The sequence below is a fragment of the Heterodontus francisci genome, chromosome 5 (genome assembly GCF_036365525.1).
Source record: "Heterodontus francisci isolate sHetFra1 chromosome 5, sHetFra1.hap1, whole genome shotgun sequence".
Taxonomy (NCBI): Eukaryota; Metazoa; Chordata; class Chondrichthyes; order Heterodontiformes; family Heterodontidae; genus Heterodontus; species Heterodontus francisci.
The window spans coordinates 127,522,824-127,545,436 of NC_090375.1; the positions used below are offsets into that span (position 1 = coordinate 127,522,824).

The window sequence follows — 22,613 nt, forward strand, 5'->3', positions numbered from 1 at the left end:
ACTTACACTCTAAATGTGCTGCAGTTTTGTTTTATCATTGATCAACTTTTATCTGTTTAAAAATGCAAATTCTGGGATGGCATCATGCCCAATAGGAGTAATTAAAGCTATCTGATGAGAGAATTTTGGAGTTGAAAGGGATGATTGTAATTGATCCTGATTCAATCCTATTACAGCTTTTTATGGTTTAAGCTCCCAAGAAAGCAGACTCCTCACCAAGGCTTTATTTTACCAATTCCATTGTGTGTTTCTATTTCATTTCCTATATTGCAACAGTGACTACACTTCAAAAGTACTTCATTAACTGTAAGGCGCTTTGAGAATTCCAGTAGTCATGAAAGGTGCTATATAAATGCAAATCTTTTTTATGGTATATGCTTTTTTTAATAGCGAACTGTTCCCTCTGATTTTCTCTTTGCAGTTAATAGTGACCTACCACCTGAAATGAGGCTTGCAAGTGGTCAACTAGTGGGTGATGACCTGTCCTTCCTTACTGCTGGAGAGATTTCACCTTACATCAATGACCCCTTGCTGAAGCTGTTCCAGTGTGCTGTTTGCAACAAATTTACCAATGACAGCCTGGAGACTCTGAACTTGCATGTGAACAGTGAACGTTCACTCCCTGAAGAGGAGTGGAAGGCTGTGATTGGAGACATCTATCAATGTAAACTCTGCAACTACAACACTCAGCTGAAGGCCAACTTTCAGCTCCATTGTAAGACAGACAAACACATGCAGAAATATCAGCTGGTGGCCCACATCAGAGAAGGGGGCAAACCTAATGAGTGGAGGCTGAAGTGTGTAGCTATTGGGAATCCAGTGCATCTGAAATGCAATGCCTGTGACTATTATACTAATAGTGTGGATAAGTTGCGCCTTCATAGTACCAACCATAGGCATGAGGCAGCAGTCAAGCTGTATAAGGTAAGAAAATGAGATTTGATCATTCATATGTACATAATATATAATGGGTGAAGAGACAGTGTTCTGTGACAGATCTAATTAGTCTGTGTTTCTATGGAAAAGAATTGAAAATAATTATGTGGACAAATTAAATCAGCCAATATAGTACAGATCAATATGTCTTTATCCTTAAAATTCAAACTGAATTTGAACAATATAGTGCTAATTTGTTGAAAACATGTGGGATCATTTGAATTATAACCTAAATAAACTGTAAAATTAGGACATTGACTCCAAGACCATGTAATTTTAATTGATTTGGTAAGTGTTAGTTATTGGACAGTTACCAAACAGTTGATTGTTCAGCATTCAAGAATAGGATTGGTATTTGATTGTTTTTTTCCCCCATATATCAATTATTTGCTCAGTTTTGTAAAGGCAAGAAAATGTGCCTCAAACGCAGTGAACGTAACATACTTAACGAGGAGTCGGTGAGTAGGTTTTCAGCTGCCATACTGAATGCACTACATACCCACTGAAGTAGTGAAAAATAATCTGTTAGTCCATTTTATTAATACATCAAATAATTGAGCGAGAGGTGGGTGGTCTATAATAGGAGATTTTAATCTATAATTATTGATTACACATTTGATTCCCTCTGCCACTTTGATAAGTTGTTGATTGATTATCAAGGTTATAAGCTGATGGCTAGAAGTTAGCTCACTGTTTATACACCTGAGATGTTATACTTTCACAACAGGATGTAATAGTGATGCCAAGCATTTTTTGTTTAGATCCAGTGGACTAAAGATAGTGAAACAGCTGTGTGCAAAACTATGTTTGTTCCACTATTTGACAGTTTGATTGATGAATTAGTGTGTTGCTGTTGTGATGGACAATCCTAATTATACTTCAAAAAAGGAGTATTTAATAGGTGTGGCTGAAGTCTTGCAGCTTTCAGGGCTCTTAAACTAAGACATTAATAGTTATGCAGAAAACTAGCTCTTTGGAATGCTGACATTAACAAGTCTCACCAAAGAGTCATGAAATGATTAAAAACTTGAAAGGCCATTGCTGTTTCAACATGTCTATTTGACATGGTGAATCAACCTTCATGAGGACTGAATGCACAGTTGACAATGTGATGTTGTTGATGCTCACTGATGTTTTAGAATCACGATGAGGAGCTGGAAGGGATGGACTTTAGTAGATGCAAGTGTGATGGTGGGCTGGTTGTATAGGAAGTTAGGTGTTTCTTCCGTCGCCCTTCGAAAATACAAATGTAAAAATGATCAAATGTTTATACTCAAAGGTTTGCTTGCTGGTGAAAATAGATGTGTTTTCATCAGAGCATTGATTGAGTTGTCTAGATGTACAAAATTTCCAAACTTTGGCAAACGATTGTCAACATGTGAACTTATTTTGAAAAGTTATTTTGTAAAGAAGATTAAAGTTCAGACTATATTAGACACTTGCCAACACTATTAATCACCTTTGACATGCAGAGAATATACAATAATTACAAAATCCATTCTTCAGATCTTCACATAGGACACCTACTATTATCAAGAGTTACTTAACATTCAACTTGAACACTATGAATATTTGATTGATATGAAGGTAGAAACAGAATCCTATTTTTTATTAGTAAAGTAACAAGGTTACAAAATCGAGAAAAACAATTTAATGTAAAATGCCCAAGAAGATTTGACTGGACATAACCAGAGTTTGTCTTTAGTAAGAATGGATTCCCCAAAGACACTTTTTTCCAGTTTACAAATCAGCATGTTTAATGTTGTTGAGGACGTTTTAAAATCATGTCCGGTCAGCACACCCTAAAGAGTTATTACAGGTTTATTGACACACAACAGCTGCAAATATCTCTTCCATTTTATTGATTCTGCTATTATTTTACTAGCTGTGTGGATGGAAGAATCTTGACAAGCTGAACCCAGAAGGCATAACTGTCATGCCAATTATATGACATATGATTTTTTTTTAAAGTTTCAGAACCACAGTAGACTGGTATTACAGTATTAGTTTTTAAGCAGGGCCCATGGGGCTCAGTAGAAATAGAAAGTGGAATTCTTCACAAATGTTTTTTTTAATTCTCAGCAGAAACATTGAAAATCAGTGGCAGTTCAACATAATTGTCTGGGCAAAATATGTACAATAAAAGCTATAGGAAAGGACCTTGAGTTTTACCAGAACACAATACTGTTGGGAAATTTTGCTAGTTTAAAGTATTTACTTCCCACTCCCATTTGTCCCACAGTCATTGCCTTCTACTTTAATACATTTACAACTTTGTAGAAGGGCTGCTCTATGGAGTTCACAGACATACAATGCTAACATGGGGCAGAGAGAATCCTTGCAGATTACTGATTGCAGCACAGTCTTTTTATGGACCAGTCGGAAGCTGTCCTTCCCTTTTTAATGCAATCGACCTGCTGAGCTTGGTGTTTATTGCAAAAGTCAACAGGTATTGAGTTGAAAAGAAAACAATATAACTCTATTTCCCTTTAAAGAAACTAACCAAATAGCAAATAATGGAGAGGCATTCGTGGACCTCACCAAGAGGCTGCTCCCTGAACACGCTGAATCAAGATTCTTCCCAAATACAATTCGCAGAGATGCTATTAAGTGTAATCTTTGAGGTTTGCTTTAGATATGCTGAGGGGTATCCTCCTTGGCAACAACATTCATGAGGATCCCTGAATCCTCCGAGACATGGTTTCCCATGACATGATTTGTAATGATTCCTTTAGACCTCTAGGGGATAATTTTGACTATGGGCAGTAGTGTAGAATGGACGATATTGTTTCAACCGCCCGTTATATATCTATCCAGATTTTCATTTCCATTAGCTTGACTGACAGCAGTTCAATCAATATCACCCATTTTACACTACCACCCAAAGTCAAAGTTATCCCCGTTCTGTCAGAATCTTCAGACATGCCAGACATCAGCTCCCCCAAATGTTTTATGAGTATTCCTCCAAACACATACTCTCCCAGTTTTCTTAACTTCCACCAGACACACACTGACAGTATCCCAATAGGTACAAACAAGAAATAGTCCAACATGATCCACAAGATGCCCCTTGGCACACTCCCAAGTGAATCCAAAAGACACATTACACGAAAGGATTCCCTCAATGTCCATCCACAGGAATTCTGCACTACACTGATTTCCTCATTAAGTGTTCTGTGGTTAATTCCTTTAAAGGCAAATGACAGTATTTTCCTATCAACTCAATACATGCTGCCTTTTGCTATCAGTGCAATCAAATACAACAGGGTGATTTCATTGAAAGAAATAGACAGCTCCCGACTGATCCATAAAAAACTAACATCGTGGCAATCAATAATATTAGTTGGAAGTATTCCCTGTCCCTAAAATCATACACGTACCATAAATATACTACAAGCACACACAATCTTCCAAACGGACTGCATGACAATGTGCCCTTAGACACAATCTGGGGTATTTTCTTTTCAATGCATTCCACAAAGATTTCCTATAGACATGCACCACAAAAATTTCCCTTTAAACACACTTAGTATTTCCTCTACAACAAACTCAACAAAGAGTATATCTTAATGAGAAATTCATGATCTGGAGTCACTATAGAGCATCAGGGAGGATGAAAATTTCCTGGACCATACGTTTGAGGAGATGATCACCTCACAGGCAGTGAGAGTTGTGTGGTTGGGAAGGGTTTAAACTGAATTGTCAGGGGGATGGGCACCAACATATAGAGGTAGAAAAGAGGAGCTGGGTGTATAAAATGAGTTTTTAAAATTCATTCATGGGATGTGGGCATCGCTGGCTAGGCCAGCAATTTTTGCTCATCCCTAATTGCCCTGGAGAAGTGGTGGTGAGCTGCCACCTTGAACTGCTACAGCCCATGTGGGGTAGGAACACAAAGTGCTGTTAGGAAGGGAGTTCCAGGATTTTGACCCAGCGACAGTGTAGGAACGGCAATATAGTTCCAAGTCAGGATGGTGTGTGACTTGGAGGGGAACTTGTAGGTGGTGGTGTTCCCATGCATTTGCTGCTCTTGTCCTTATAGGTGGTAGAGGTTGCGGGTTTGGAAGGTGCTGTCTAAGGAGCCTTGGTGCGTTGATGCAATGCATCTTGTAGATGGTACACACTGCTGCCACTGTGCGTCGGTGGTGGAGGGAGTGAATGTTTGTGAATGGTGTGCCAATCAAGCGGGATGCTTTGTCCTGGATGGTGTCAAGCTTCTTGAGTGTTGTTGGAGCTGCACCCATCCAGGCAAGTGGAGAGTATTCTATCACACTCCTGACTTTTGCTCTGTAATAGTGGGCAGGCTTTGGGGAGTCAGGAGGCGAGTTACTCGCCGCAGGATTCCTAGCCTCTGACTTGCTCTGGTAGGCACGGTATTTATATGACTACTCCAGTTCAGTTTCTGGTCAATGGTAACCCCTAGGATGTTGATAGTGGGGGATTCAGCGATCATAATGCCATTGAATGTCAAGGGGAGATGGTTAGATTCACTCTTGTTGGAGATGCTCATTGCCTGGCACTTATGCGGAGAAAATGTTATTTGCCACATATCGGCCCAAGCCTGGATATTGTCTGGGTCTTGCAGCATTTCTACGCAGACTGCTTCAGTATCTGAGGAGTTGCTAATGGTGCTGAACATCATCAGCGAACATCCCCACTTCTGACCTTATGATTGAAGGAAGGTCATTGATGAAGCAGCTGAAGATGGTTGGGCATAGGACACTACCCTGCGGAACTCCTGCAGTGATGTCCTGGAGCTCAAATGATTGACCTCCAACAACCACAACCATCTTCCTTTGCGCTAGGTATGACTCCAGCCAGCGGAGGATTTTCCCCCTGATTCCCATTGACCTCAGTTTTGCTACGGCTCCTTGATGCCATACTCTGTCAAATGCTGCCTTGATGTCAAGGGCAGTCACTCACATCTCATCTCTTGAGTTGAGCTGTTTTGTCCATGTTTGAATCAAGGCTGTAATGAGATCGGGTGCTGAGTGGCCCTGGCCGAACCCAAACTGAGCGTCACTGAGCAGGTTATTGCCAAGCAAGTGCCACTTGATGGCACTGTTGAGGACACCTTACATCACTTTACTGATGATTGAGATTAGACTGATGGGGTGATAATTGGCCAGGTTGGACTTGTCCTGCTTTTTGTGTACAGGACATACCGGGACAATTTTCCACATTGCCGGGTAGATACCAGTGTTGTAGCTGTACTGGAACAGCTTGGCTAGGGGTGCGGCAAGTTCTGGAGCACAGGTCTTCAGTACTATTGCCAGAATGTTGTCAAGGCCCATAGCCTTTGCAGTGTCCACTGTCTTCAGTTGTTTCTTGATATCACGTGGAGTGAATCAAATTGGCTGAAGACTGGCATCTGTGATGCTGGGGACTCCAGGGGTATGCCGAGATGGATCATCCACTCGGCACTTCTGGCTGAAGATTGTTGCAATTGCTTCTGCATAATCTTTTGTACTGATGTGCTGGGCTCCCCCATCATTGAGGATGGGGATATTTGTGGAGCCAACTCCTCCAGTTAGTTGTTTAATTGTCCACCACCATTCATAGCTGGACGTGGCAGGACTGCAGAGCTTAGATCTGATCCGTTGGTTATGGGATTGCTTAGCTCTGTCTATCGAATGCTGCTTCCACAGTTTGGCACACAAGTCGTCCTAGGTTGTAGCTTTACCAGGTTGACACCTCATTTTGAGGTATGCCTGGTACTGCTCCTGGCATACCCTCCTGCACTCTTCATTGAACCAGGGTTGGTCTCCCACCTTGATGGTAATGGTAGAGTGGGGGATATGCTGGGCCATGAGGTTACAGATTGTAGTTGAGTACAGTTCTGCTGCTGCTGATGGCCCACAGTGCCTCATGGATTCCCAGTATTGCATTGCTAGATCTGTTCAAAATCTATACCATTTAGCACGGTGGTAGTGCCACACAACACGAAGGAGGGAATCCTCAATGTGAAGGCGGGACTTTGTCTTGACAAGAAGTGTGTGGTGGTCACTCCTCCCACAACTGTCATGGACAGATGCATCTGCGGCAGGCAGATTGGTGAGGACGAGGTCAAGTATGTTTTTCCCTCTTGTTGGCTCCTTCACCACCTGCTGCAGACCCTGTCTAGCAGCTATGTCCTTTAGGACTCGGCCAGCTCGGTGAGTTGTGGTGCTACCAAGCCACTCTTGGTGACGCGTGTTGAAGTCCTCCACCCAGAGTACATTTTGCGCCCTTGCCGCCCTCAGTGCTTCCTCCAAGTGGTGATCAACATGCAGTAGTACTGATTCATCAGCTGAGGGGGTGCAGTAGGTGGTAATCAGCAGGAGATTTCCTTGCCCATGTTTGACCTGATGCCATGAGGCCATGAGACTTCATAGCGTCCGGAGTCGATGTTGAGGACTCCCAGGGCGATTCCCTCCCAACTGCATACCACTGTGCTGCCACCTCTGCTGGGACTGTCCTGCCAGTGGGACAGGACATACCCAGGGATTGTGATGGCAGTGTCTGGGACGTTATCTGTAAGGTATGATTCCGTGAGTATGATTATGTCAGGCTGTTGCTTGACTAGTCTGTGGGACAGCTCTCCCAACCTTGGCACAAGCACCCAGATGTTAGTAAGGAGGGCTTTTGCAGGGTCGACAGGGCTGGGTTGCCGTTTGAGTGTTGGATGGTACTAGAGAAGGAAGTAGTACCATTTAGATAGGAGCAGATGAAAGACTATGAAAAATACAAATACAGGTTTAGAATGTATGTCTGTAAATACACAAAGTGTGTTTAATAAGGTTGATGAGCTACAAGCACCAATAGTGGTGTGGGCATATGATGTAGTGGCAATTACGGAAACGTGATTTAAAAGTGGTGAGGACTGGGCACTTAATATGCAAGGATGCAAAGAAAAGATAGGGAAGGAAAGAGGGAGGTGGGGTGGCAATACTGATTAGAGGAGACATTGGAGTGTTGAAAAGAAAGGATGTATTTTGGGGGCAAGGACAGAATCCACTTGATTTGAGTTGAGAAGGAAGAAAGGTATGGTCACACTGTTGGAATATTCTCTAGGCCTCCAAATAGTGAGAGAGATAGAGGAGCAAATCTGCAGGGTAATTACAGATGTGCAAGAACCATAGAGTGGTGATACTGAGGGACTTTAATTCCCCAAATATTGATTGAGATAAGGTTGGAGTAAAGCAAAAGGAGGGGAAAATACTTCTTAATTGCGTTCAAGAGAACTTCCTTCCTCAGTATGTTCTCGGTCCAGCTAAGAGGCGGGCATTGCTCGATGTGGTGCTGAATGAGGTGGGCCAAGTGGAGCAGGTGACTGTGGGGGAACGTTTGGGTAAGAATGATCATTGTATCTTAAGGTGTAAATTGATAATGGAGAAGAACAGGAAAAATCTAAAGCAGAACTTCTAAATTGGAAGAGGTCTAACTTCAATGGGATGAGAAGGGAACTAGTAGGGTAAAATCAAGACTGTCAGGAAAAACTAAGAGAACAATGGGTATCTTTAAGGAAGAGACATTTTGGGTACAGTCTAGGTACATCCCAACCAAAGCAAAAGGTAGAGGAACAAAACCAGGGCTCCTTGGGTGATGAGGGAGATCGAGAATATGATGAAACAAAAACAAAAAAGAGGGTGTATGATGCATGTCAAGTGAATTCTTTAAGCCAGATCCAGGCTAAATACAATCAGTTGAGAGGGGAAGTGAGGAGGAAAATAAGACTGGTAAAGAGAGAATATGAGAATAGAATGGCAGTTAACATAAAAGGGAACCCAAAAATCTTCTACCAACAGTCTTCCTTAGACTCGGGAGCGGTGCCAGAGGACTGGAGAATTGCAAATGTTGCACCCTTGTTCAAAAAAAGATTTAAAGATAAGCCCAGCAACTACAGGCCAGTCAGTTTAACTTCGGTCGTGGGGAAACCTCTACAAAAAATAATTCAGGACCAAATTAATAGTCACGCGGACAAATGTAGGTTAATTAAGGAAAGCCAGCACAGATTCGTTAAGGGAAAATCGTGTTTAACTAACTTGTTGGAGTTTTTGAGGAAGTAACAGAGGGTTGATGTGGGCAATGCTGTTGATGTGGTGTACATGGACTTCCAAAAGACATTTGATACAGTGCCACACAACTGACGTGTGAGCAAAATTATTGCGCATGGAATAAGAGGGACAGTAGCAATACGGATATGAAATTGGTCGAGGGACAGGAAACAGTGAGTAATGGTTAATGGATGTTCTTTGGACTGAAGGAAGGTTTGTAGTGGAGTTCCCCAGGGTCAGTATTGGAACCCTTGCTCTTCCTTATATATATTAATGACCTAGACCCTGGCGTACAGGGCAAAATTTGTGGATGATATGAAACTTGGATCAGTTTCAGGAGGAGGATAGTGTAGAACTTCAAAAGGACATAGACAAGTTGGTGGAATGGGCAGACAGGTAGCAGATGAAGTTCAATGCAGAGAAATGTGAAGTCATTCATTTTGGTAGGAGGAACATGGAGAGACAATATAACATAAAGGGTACAACTCTAAAGGGGTACAAGAGCAGAGGGACCTGGGAGTATATGTGCATAAGTCATTGAAGCCAGCAGAACAGGTTGAGAGAGCAGTTAATAAAGCATACAGTATCCTGGACTTTATTAATAGGAGCATAGAGTACAAGGGCAATGAGGTAAATTAAACTTGTATAAGACACTAGTTCAGCCTCAGCTGGAGTATTTCATCCAGTTCTGGGCAGCACACTTTAGGAAAGATGTGAAGGCATTGGAGATAGTACAGAGATGAGGAATTTCAGGTATGAACACAGATTGGAGAAGTTGGGACTGTTTTTCTTGGAGAAGAGAAGGCTGAGAAGAGATTTGATAGAGGTAGTCCAAAATCATGAGGGGTCTGGACAGAGAGGATAGGGTAAAATTATTCCCACTCGTGAAAGAATCGAGAATGAGAGGTCACAGATTTAAAGTGATTGGCAAAAGAAGCAAAAGCGACATTAAGAGAAACCTCTTCACACAGCGAGTGGTTAGAATCTGGAATGCACTGCCTGTTAGTGTAGTGGAGGTAGGTTCAATTGAGGCACTCAAAAGGGAATTAGACTGTCATCTGAAAAGGAAGAATCTGCAAGGGCGAAGGTGGGGGAATGGAATTAGGTGAATTGCTCATTTGGAGAGCTGGTGCAGACATGATGGGCTTAATGGCCTCCTTCTGCACTGTAACAATTCTGTGATTCTGTAAGTAGTAAGAGGTGGTTTAGGGCCTGTTCAGGACAAAGAGGCTGATATATGCTTAGAGGCACAGCAAGGCTAGAATACTTAATGTGGACTTTGTATTGGTGTTTACTAAGGAAGAGGATGCTGACAAAATATCATTCGAAGCAGAAATGGTAGAGGTAATGGATGGGGTGAAAATTGATAGGCAGGATGTACTGGAAAGGCTGGCAATACTTAAAATGGATAAGTCACCCAGTCTGGATGGTTTTCATCCCAGGTTGCTAAAGGAAGTGGGAGTGGAGATAGCGGAAGGGCTTTTCATAGTCTTCCAATCTTCCTAGATATGGGGGAGGTGCCAGAGGATTGGACAGTAGCAAATGTGACACCCTTATTTAAGAAAGGGTGTAATGATATTCCTACTAACTACAGGCCAGTCAGTGGTGGGTAAGGCTTTAGAAACAATAATCGGGAAAAAAATCAACAGGCACTTGAAGAGTTTTGAATTAATTATAAAGAGCCAGCATGGATTTGTAAAAGGCAGATCGTGCTTGACTAATCTAATTGAATTTTTTGATGAAGTAACAGAGAAGGTTGATGAAGGGAATGCTGTCAATATGGGTTTTAAGAAAGTGTTTGACAGTGTGCCAAATAAAAGGCTGGTTAACAAAATTAAGGCTCATGGAATAGGAGGGCCAGTGTCAGTTTGAATAACAATTTGGTTTAACGACAGAAAACAGCGAGTTGTGATTAATGATTGTTTCTCAGAATGGAGGATGGTAGATAGTGGTGTTCCCCAAGGTTCAGTGCTAGGACCAAAATGTCATGGATATTGCAAGACAGAGTAAAATTTCAAAATTTGCCAATGATACCAAACTTGGAGGTGTGGCTAAAAGTGAGGATGATACCAATCGACTGCAACAACACATAGATAGGCTAGCAGAATGGACAGACAAGCAACAGATGGAATTTAATTCAAAGAATTGTGAGGTGATGCATTTTGGCAGAAGGGATAGGGAAAGGCAATATAGACTTAATGCCACAGCTCTAAAGAGTGTGCAGGGACAGAGGAACCTTGGATTCCATATGCACAGATTCATGAAGGTGGTATGACATATTGAGGGAGTAGTTAGCATCTTGGGCTTCATAAATAGAGGTATTGAGTACAAAAGTAGGGAAGTTATGCTGTACCTTTATAAAGCTCTGGTTAGCCATGTTGAGAGTATTGTGTCCAGTTCTGGCCACAGCACTTTAGAAAGGATGTGAGAGCCCTTGAGAGAGTACAGAGGAGATTTACCAGAAGCTGCTATTGCTGACAACACGACTGCTAAGTGGCGCAGTACTTGCACATGCGCAAATGCAGCCTCATGCACTGAAACGTCACTGTCTCCCTCCCCTCCCCTATCTATCTTGTCACTCTCTCTCACCATGCGGGGAAGAAAGACGGTGATTGTGGGAGGGAGCGGGGAAGCAGGGAAGCAGAGGCAGGACAGAGAAGAGGAAGTGATGAGCCTGGGAGCGAGTGGCCCACAGGTAGGCGGGGGAGGGGGGGGGGTGTTCGTGGTGAAGCAGGGACCGAACGGCTGAGGGAGGAGAAATGGCGAGGCGGGGAGCGAGCGGCGACCAGACATTGCAGTGCCTGATGACCTTTTCACGTGCATGCGTGAATTAGTCCTGGCATGTCGGGTGCTGACGTAAGCTGTGCACGCGCAGCACCATACTCACAGCAAGGGTCCATTCTGCGCATGTGCGAGGCTGGGAGCGCTTTGATGATGTCAGCGCTGGGCTGCATTGTCAGGAGTCACTTAGTTACCAGAATGGTTCCAGAGGTGGAGGATTTTAGTTACAAGGTTAAGTTGGAAAAACCGGGTTTGTTCTCCTTAGAACAAAGGAGATTGAGGGGCGATTTAATAGAAGTGTACAAGATTATGACAGGCTTATATAAGTTAGACAAGGAAAAACTGTTCCCATTAACTAATGGTACAAGGACTAGGGGATGCAGATTGAAGGTTTTGGGCAAGAGATGTAGGGGGAATGTATGGAAGAACATGTTTACTCAGCGGGTGGTAATGACCTGGAACTCGTTGCCCACAAGGGTGGTGGAAGCGGAAACAGTCAATGACTTTGAGGAAATTGTTTGACAAACCTGTTGGAGATTTTTGAGGATGTAACTAGCAGACTAGATAAGGGGGAACCAGTGGATGTGGTGTATTTGGATTTTCAGAAGGCTTTCCGATAATATCCCACACAGTAAGCCAAATTAGAGCATATGGGATTGGGGGTAATATACTGGCATGGATTGAGAATTGGTTAACGACAGAAAACAGAGAGTAGGAATAAACGGGTCATTCTCGGGATGGCAGGCTGTGACGAGTGGGCTACCACAAAGATCAGTGCTTGGGCCCCAGCTATTCACAATCTATATCAATGATTTGGATGTGGGGACCAAATGTAATATTTCCAGATTTGCTGATGAGGCAAAACTAGGTGGGAATGTGAGTTGTGAGGAGGATGCAATGAGATTACCTCTCATTCTTCTAAACTCTAGAGAATACAGGCCCAGTCTCCTCAATCTCTCCTCATAGGACAAACCCACCATATCAGGCATCAGTCTGGTGAACCTTTGTTGTACTGTTTCTATGGCAAGTATATCCTTCCTCAGGTAAGGAGACCAAAACTGTACACAATACAGTTGTGTGCGGTCTCACCAAGGCTCTATACAATTGAAGCAAGATTTCTTTGCACCTGTACTCAAATCTTCTTCCAATAAAAACCAAAAAAAATGTACCTTCCTAATTGCTTGCTGCACCTGTATGATAGCTTTCAGTGACTTATAAACAAGGACACCTAGGTCCCTTTGGACATCAACTCTTCTCAATCTTTAACCATGTAAGAAACACACTGCATTTCTGTTTTTCCTAACAAAGTGGATTAAATTAGTTAAGCATGATCTGCCTTTTACAAATCCATGCTGGCTATCCATAATTAACTCAAACCTCTCTAAGTGTCTGTTGATATTTTTCCTGAGTGTTGTTTCTAAAACCTTACCCACCAGTGATGTTCAACTAACTGGCCTATAGTTGCTAGGACTGTCCTTTACACTCTTTCTTGAATAAAGGTGTCACATCTGCCACTCTCCAATCCTCTAGCACCTCCCCCATATCCAGGGAAGATTGGAAGATCATGGCAAGCCCTACCATTCTCTCCATCCCCACTTCCTTTAGCAACCTGGGATGCAAGCCATCCAGCCTAGTTGAATTATCTACCCTAAGTATAGCCAGCCTTTTTAGTACATTCCCCCACCCCCACCCCCCCACCTCTCAATTTTGACCCTGTCCATTTGCCTCTTCTGTCTCCACATCTACTGATATTTTGTCAGATCGCATTCCTTAGTGAACACCGATACAAAGTATTCATTAAGTATATGAGCCTTGCCTTGCATCTCTAATCATATATATCCCTCTTTGTCCCTAATAGGCCCCACTCCACCTCTCACTACTTGCTTACTATTTACATGCCAGAATGGTCCAAGGCATGAGGGATTTTAGCTACAAGGTTAGGTAGGCAAACCTACAGTTGTTCTCCTTGGAACAAAGGAGATTGAGGGGCAATTTGATAGAGGTGTATAAGATTATGACAGGTTTAGATAAGATAGACAAACAAAAACTGATCCCATGAGCTGATGGTAGAAGGACTAGGGGACACAGATTTAAGGTTTTGGGCAAGAGATATAGGGGGAATGTGAGGAAGTACTTTTTTGCAAAGCAACCTGGAACTCACTACCTATGAGGGTGGTGGATGTAAAGACCATTAATGATTTCAAAAGGAAATAGTATGGGCACTTGAGGGAAATAAACTTGCAGGGCTAGTGGGATAGAGTGGAGGAATGGAACTGATTGGATTACTCCATGAGAGCCAGCATGGACGCGATGTGCTGAATGACCTCCTTGTGTGGCATAATAATAATAATGACTCTATGATGATTTCCCATTTGGTGCAATGGAACAGTTTCCCTTTAGACACACTTCGTAAGGATTTCCCTTTATGAGAATTCCACAAGGTCTGCCCTTTAGACAACATTGCAAGAGGTTTCCCTTTTGATGCACTCTCAAAGGATTTCCTCTTAGGCATGCAATTGTACTGTGGTAACCTGATTTAAACATGTTAATTAAATGTCCCATCTCTCCACAGCAGTACAATCAGACACCTCAATGTCCGCCATTGTTAAAAAATGGTGCCATGCGCGCGTGCTGTATTGGTGTTGCATTCCTCAGATTTAACACTTTAACAACCCCCCCGATGACCCCCCCCCCCCCCCGACAACCCTCTCCCACCCTCCATCGTGTGGGGGGAGGTTAATATTGAGGCCATTATGTCAGAGGGAATTCCTCAGCAATGTGTTTTCAGGAGGGGATTAAATTGATGAGAAATTTTTTGTACCCCTTTCCTGTTTGTCTTTTTTTATTTTTAGCTCCTGCATATATCCTTCTCCTACCCCTATATATCATGCATCAGGTAAAAAGGCTGTCTGACAATCTTCTTCCTAACCGCTGCTAATGCAGCTCTGTAACTGAGATATGCTAAGAGTTGCCTAGTTGATTTTTATTTCCTGTGGTAAGTACTTGTTTTCTACTCTGCCTTTTGATGTCTCCATCAAGATTGGGAGTTTACTGGGGAAGGAATCACAGAAATGAATCCACGCCTACTAATTAGTCATACAGCGTGGTATAATAAAGGCTCCCTCACCTTTAATCTGTGGTTTTCTTTTGTTAACGGAGCATTATTTCATGCCAATTCTTGATACATTTGGATATAAATTTCACCTTGTAGAAACAATAATACCTACTTAAGTATAGCAGATACAGGAATATAGGATATGCATTGAGGGTTCTTCTGTGAACTTTGCGAATCAATATCTATTCTATAATGTAAAATACATTATTTTCATGGATATTTGAATCTCTGAATTTCTTGGATTAAGAATATCCTTGAATTGAAAATAAATGTATGCCACTGGCACTTCTGGCAATAATTATAAAGCATTAAACATGCAACCAATGAAATAAGAAAACAACAACTACATCATTATTCTTAAAAGAGTCGCATTTCAATCTAAAGAAATCAAAGGCTTTACCATTTGACAGATGCCGAATCTATTTTAGTCATGATCTGGGTGGGGATTGGGAAACCATGCCACTAGCCACCTGTTTCCTGTTAACTTCATTTTCATGGGTGCATGCGTGCCAGTTTGTGTGTACAGGCATGCATGTGTTTCTGTTGAACATCATGGCATGATTATCAAAGTCATATTCTATCAAAAGCTGTGCAGTGTTTTATCCAAACTGCAGGTGTGCGGTAATGCATCTGAGGCAGGGTCTGGATGTCAAAGAGAACATTATACAGCACAATCTGGGGCTAATTGGCACACATTTCAGAGTTCTTCAGCACAATGTAGAAGAATAGAACATAGATGGACTAGGGGAAATAAATGTTCCAATCAATTTGAAAATTAGTTCCATGGCAACAAGGACCATGTAAATCCTGTAGGAAATGGAGTTTGGTGTATTTCAAGAGCTAAGCCTCAGCCTGATAGGGTTTGTTTCATTGCTGCAAGAGGCTATTTGATACATTGAAGCTCAGAAGAAAAATAGTTCACAGTTTGTTTCAGGGCTTTTCAGAGATTATTTTTAGAAACAATTACCTCTTTTAGTAGTCAGGCTGTAAACACCTGAGAACCTGTTTGGTTTTAAGAACACATCTAAAGTGATTGGCTGAACAGATGCCCTTCAAATTCTGTTAAAATTCCCTGCTTATGTCATATCCATTCATTGAAAAGGAATATTGTGTTTAAATCATTACAGTAACCGTTTCTACAAATAGGCTGGGTTTTGTAAATTGGCCAACTGCAGTTAGAACATAAGAACACCATTTTGGGTAGTTTCCCTGCTTTGAAATAATCCAAAGAGTTACTGATAGGCCATTTGCACAAGTGAATCATCTCCATTGGAAAGTGTGCCACCATCGAAGTTGCAGTGCCCTAATGCATGGTTATTGTGCAAGAATGTACATTAGCAAATATGTACAGCCACAGAACATAGTACTTTTTGAGTCTGGTAGGGGAATGGAAATGGTTTGTTGCTATTCACTTTTTTTGCATAAGTTGTCTCAGTCTGAATTCTATCCAAATTAACAGTTAGAATGCAGAACTAGTGTACTTGGTAGAAATGTCATTCTAAATGATAGCATTCTCTATGAGGCAGACTTCTGGCTACCAACCATTGACTCCGTTTTGCTGTACAGTACAAAATGAATCTTAAATAGTGTTCTATGTACTTTTGGAAATACTTTACAATTTTAAGGTGGAGAGGAAGATGAATACCCTGCCAACCTTATTCTACAGTACAGTCACAAAATCAGAATTCCATAGAGCTCAAATGATCTGTGACTCCTCCAACAGGGCCACTTTTTGCACCTCAGGCCTGGACAGGCACTCTTGTTAGATGAATCTGTTCACTTTGGTAAGTAGCAGAGCTGCAAATTAATGTTGAGTGGATTTTGAGAGGAGGTCCATTGCTACATATCTTAGACTTGGTTGAAAAGCATTGAGTCCTACCAATCTTGAAAAGATCATCAATGTCTGATCTCAGCTGCGTAGAAGACGGGAAAGGAGATAGAAGTTGTGAGCTACTGCTCGAATGGACGTTTCAATTGCATTTTAAAGTCTTTACTAAATTGCACACATGCCAGTATTCAGGCTACAGCAGAAACATTTCTTGAATGGGTTCTTTCAGAGCAAATGGAAAAATTTTAGTGGTTCTGAGTTACAGTACAATTAAACAAAATTACTTGCACGCAAGGCTTTCTGAACCCTACACAGAGAGATTTTATGTGTATTGTATATTGACATATGCCCTGGTTTAGTCACATATTGACTTGGTGTATTGCACCTGTTCTTTGATGACTGAGGTGCTTTTTTTAAATACGTGTAGACTATTTAGAGCAGTAGCCAATAAATCATAAACAGACATAAATGTTGAATCAAAAAGTCTGCTTCCCAAAGCCACATTCTATCGCGATACAGTGCACTGGGATACATTATTTGCAGAATTTAAAATGACTCTTTTGTTATTTCCAAAGTACATCTTAGATGTGCTTTTATTTATTACACTATCTCCCTTATCTGTGGCTTTCATGAGATTCTTTAAGCATTCTACTTGTTAATTATTAAAAGATGGAAAACAATCACTGCACTAGTTTAAAACTAAGGACAAATGAAATGCTTTTTGAGAACAATCTTAGTTTCTGTGATCAAATTACATTTTATTGATTAGCAATACTGGTTAAGTTATGTTATGATCAAGTTCAAGCAAATTTCTTATTTTACTTCAGTCTGTATATTGTGGCAGGGACAGCAGTGAAAGATGGTGGACGCCAATCTGTGCTTTGGAAAGGCTATTGTTTGAAAATTCACCAGATAACCCATCCAGAAAGGTCCTTCTATTGTAACAACCAATTTTTAAAAAATGATTTGTATTTTCACCTTCTCCACTCTATCTGGAGGTCTGCTCCATATGTTGATCAATTTATGTAAAGAAGAATTTCCTGCTATTGGTTCTAAAATCATCTTTTACTAGTTTCAATTTATGTCACATTATAATTTAAAGTAATACTGTTTTTCCATATCCTTAACAATCTTATATACTTTTATAAGAGCACCTCACAAACATCTTTTTGCGCTGAAAAAACTGACATTTTCCAGTCTTTCCTCATAATTGAGACCCTTGGAATCAGCCTTGTGACTCTTTTCTGCACTGTCTCCTGTGCTTAAATGTCTCTCTTACTTCTTGGCGACTAGAACAGGACATAATATTTAAGTTGTAGTCTGACAACAAAACTATTCATTTTGATTATTGTCTTATAGGCTCATGATTAGACGATGTAATTCAACATTCTATTTACTTTGGTTGCTGATTTGCATTGACAGAACTTGTTTTAGTTCCAAGTCTACAAAGACTCTTAGGTCTTTTCCTAGCTTCATCCTTAGCTGTTTCAACATGTTTCATGGAGTATGCTTGTCTGTGTATTTTTCCTCCCTATGTACAGTACAATTGGCTGCATCAAATGTCATCTGTCACTGTTCTGCCCATTTACATAACTCGTCCAACTAATTCAGAAATTTCCTCTTACAATTCCACCTCTCTTTCTTGTTTGGTATCACCAGCAAATTTGATCAATTTGCAATAAGCTTCTTAATCCAGTTAATTTATGTAATTTAGAAACAGTAGCAATCACAGCACTATGCCCGGAGGCAACCCATTCAGCACCTCACTCTGACATAGCTTCTTTAACAAAAACTCATTGAATATAAATGCAAGTTTTTATTGTTTACTAACATTCAGTCAGTTTCACATCAATTCTTAGGGTTTATTCTGAATCCCCAGACTATCAAGTTTAACTAATAGCCTTTCATGTGGAACTTTATCAAAAGCTTTTCGGAAGTCAAGGTACAATATGTCATAGGACTTGCCACAGTCTTGTTGGGTCATCACTTCCTCAAAGATGTAGAACCGGTTGGGTACACTGGACTTTCCCCTCTTGAATCCATGCTGGCTACTGTAAACTAGGTTGTTGTTGTATAAATTGTCACGACCAAGGCGGGAGGAGTATACTGTCAAATTTGTCAATACAGTCTTCCAAGCGAGGAATTGGGTACGAGTCTACCTTTGTTGCTGCGTTGACCTTTCTGTAGTCTTTGCAGAATCTAGTTAAACTGTCAGTTTTAGATACAAACACCACTGGGGAACTCCAGCTGCATTGACTGGGTTCAATTAGGTGGTTTTCCAGCATATATTGGATTTCTTCTTTTACTTGGGTTCTCTGGATTTAAGCGATAAGGATGCTGTTTTATTGGAAAGGATTCCCCTACATCCACATCATGTATTGCTAAGGTTGTACATCCGGGTTTATCCCTACAAACTCTTTTAAATGCTGTGAGTAATCTTGTTGGGGCTTCACGTTCTGCATCTAAATATGAAAGCATAGTGTCTAATCTCCCTAACAATTCTGTGTTAGCTAACCAGATAGTAGGGGGTTCAATTGGAAATTGTCTAGGCCTCCTTCTGCTTTATCCTCACTATCCCTTTCATCCTTTACTGTTATTACTACCTGACTTACCTGAGCTTGCTTATCCTCCTCATGGTGATTTACTTTATCAATTCTTTTGACCACTTTATAGGGACCCCTGACCTGTGCTTTCAGCGGTTCACCCTGAAAAGACAATAATACTAACATTTTATCCCCTGGTTGAAATGTTCGGATCTTGGCATGCTTGTCTGCCCATTTCTTCATGGTTGTTTGGGATGCTTTAAGATGTTCCTGAGTCATTTTGCAGGCTCTCATGAGCTGCTTCCGGAACACGAATACATAATCTAACACGGAAGATTCGTCCCTCTGTTCTAAAAACCTTTCTTCAATTAGTTTTAGAGGACCTCTTATCTCATGTCCATAAACTAATTCAAAAGGACTAACACCAGTTGATTCATTAGGTGAATCCCTAGTGGCAAACAGAAGAAATTCCCTTTATCCCAGTCATGGGGATATTCATGACAGTATGCCCTGATCACTGTTTTGAGAGTTTGATGGCACCATTCTAAAGCCCAGCGTGTCTATGGGTGGTATGTTGAAGACTTCAACTGTGTTATACCCAGATTACTCATAACTTCCCGAAAAACTTTAAACACAAAATTGGAACCTTGATCTGACTGGACCTCAATTGGTAATCCATATCTAGTGAAGAACTGGTTTAACTTCTCTACCACTACCTTAACAGAAATTGTTCTCAAGGGAATGGCCTCTGGGAACCAAGTAGACATATCCATACTAGTGTGTATATATTGGTTTCCTGCTTTTGTTTTTGGTAAAGGTCCCACACGGTCTACCAACACCCTACTAAATGGTTCCCCAAAAACTGGTATGAGAATTAGAGGTGCCGGTTTTATGGCAGGTTGCAGATTTCCCACTATCTGGCATTTATGGCACATTTTTAAAAACTGCACCACGTCCTTGGAAAGATCTGGCCAGTAAAAATGTCGACCTATATATGATTGGGTCTTCCGGATTCCCACATGTCTTGTCATAGGAATTTCATCGGCTATCTTTAATATTTCCCGGTAATACTTGGGTGGTACCACTATCTGGTAAACTACTGTCCATTCTTCATCCGCAGATCTGTGAGGAGGTCTCCATCAGAATCCCATTTTTAATATAGTAGCCTTTCAGAACTCCATTTGCTTTAGCTTCATTTAGAGCCAATTGTGCCATTTTACTTAATTCTGGATCAACTTGCTGAGCCTTGATCAGAGAAAATTTAATAACGTTTCCTTTGGATAATCCACATCCCCAAAGAAAGTTTCAGATATTTGGCTATCTGTCGGTGATGCCAATGTGACCTCTGACAATGGAACTTGTTTAGCCATTGCTCAGGTCACAACACATGAAGGAAAAATTCCTGGAACCTTTCCCTGCAACTGCTGTGTCTCTTTAACTTCACTTGGTCTTTCCGTGACCACTGGAGAAGCTGCTACCTTCACTCCAGCCAAATCATTCCCCAGGTGTAGGTCAACTCCGTCTACGGGCAAACTGTGGATGACTCCTATGGTTACCGTTCCAGACATTAGTTCACACTCCAGGTACACCCAATACAAAGGTACGGGTATATACACCCCGCTGATACCATTCACTAAAACCTTGGCATTCGATTCGCTTTCTGGTGGAAAGGTTATGCCTTTCCCCAGCAATAGAGTTTGATTGGCTCCTGTATCCCTAAGTATAACTATAGGTTTGCCTGCCTCACTTGAGGAATAAGGAGTTATTTTTCCTTTTGACAAGAATTCTCTGTAACTCTCAGGTATCTTGTTCACATTCCCTGCACTCTCAGTGGTTTTTGTACTTGGCCTTACAGCTGCAGTCAGAGCTACAGCTTGCTCTGTCATACTGTCCGTCAGGGCCCCTTTCTCTGCATTGGCCTATTGGCCTTGTGTACCCCAATAAGTCCAATGGGTTTACCCTGTAACTTCCAGCATTCTGCACGAAGGTGTCCCACCTTGCGGCAATGGAAACACTTAAGCTTGCGGACCTCACTTCCACCCTCAGCATCTTACTTTCTGGTCTAAGGAGGGGATCCTGGAACATTCGCAGCGATCCCTTCTTGTCTCCAGCTACTTGCCTTCCTTTCACCCTCCCACCTTTTACCCTTCTTGGGCTTGTGAGCAAACTCACAATCATCAGCGATTTCAGCTGCCTGTCTGGCTGTTGAAACTTTTTGGGTCTCTACATGGGTTCTTACTAATGAAGAGAGTGATATTTTAACTTCTTCCAGGAGAATTATTTCCCTAAGGGTCTCATACGTGGCCTTTACGTATGATAGTTTGCTTTACCCTCTCAAATTCCATATAAGTCTGCACAGACTGTTTCCGGAGGTTCCGAAATTTCTACCTGTATGCTTCAGGGATTAACTATAAGCAGCGAGAATAGCCTTTTTGCCATCTCATATTCTGCAGAAGCCTCCTCAGAAAGCAGAGCATAAACTTCATAAGCTCTGCCCATCAACCTGCTTTGCATGAGCAGTGTCCAGCTTTTCTTCAGCCACTTCATCTGTCTAGCTATCTTTTCAAAACAAATGAAAAATGTCTCTACATCCCTTTCCTCAAACTTCAGGAGAGCTTGCACAGATTTAAACATCTCTCCAATGGGTCCTGGGCTGGAGTCAGAACTTTCCTCACCAGAATAGAAATATAGAAACATAGAAAATAGTAGCAGGAATAGGCCATTCGGCCTTTCAGGCCTAATCCGCCATTCAAATAAGATCTTGGCTGATCGTCCAATTCAGTACCATGTTTCCGCTTTCTCCTCATATCCCTTGATCCCTGGAATTTTCCCTAGAGTCAAGGCAACCTTTTGTCTTCGTTCCAGATTTTTAAATTTGAATTCCCTTTCTTCTCTTTCTCTTTGAAATGCTCTCTTTTTTGCTCTTTTCTGTGTTTCAAGTTCAACTTTCTTCATTGCCAATTCTCTTTCCTGTTCAAGCTCAAGTTTGTCCATTTCTTTTTCAAGTTCAAGCTGCTTCATTTGCAACTGAATCCTAGTTAATTCAACTGAACTACCATCTGGATTGCCTTTTCCTCCTTCCAGTTTCAAATGCTGTGCTATTACCTCAATTATGTCTACTTTCATAACCCCTGGTTTTAACTCTAACTCCAACTTTTCTGCCAATGCTATTAGCCTAACCTTGGTTAAGATTTTCAAATCACTCAGGGATAAATCCTCCCTCCCCAGAAAGGTCGCAGCAACTGACAAAGCCATTCTGGGAATGTAAACTTTACTCGAATGCACAAGAAACCTGTTTTTTCCTTTTCCTCTTTTCAATTATTATTACCCAACTTAGAATTGCATTAGCTTTGGGTTATCCCACACACAGCCCC

General features: G+C 41.4%; 1 protein-coding gene across 1 annotated transcript in view; it reads left to right on the forward strand.

Annotated features, from left to right (window-relative positions):
• Nucleotides 1-22,613, forward strand: part of LOC137370042 (zinc finger homeobox protein 4-like) — a 340,565-nt gene that overhangs the window by 25,580 nt on the left and 292,372 nt on the right. Inside the window, exon 4 of the mRNA XM_068032076.1 lies at nt 422-924. Coding sequence (XP_067888177.1) covers nt 422-924 — 503 coding nt within the window. The remainder of the gene's footprint in view (nt 1-421; nt 925-22,613) is intronic.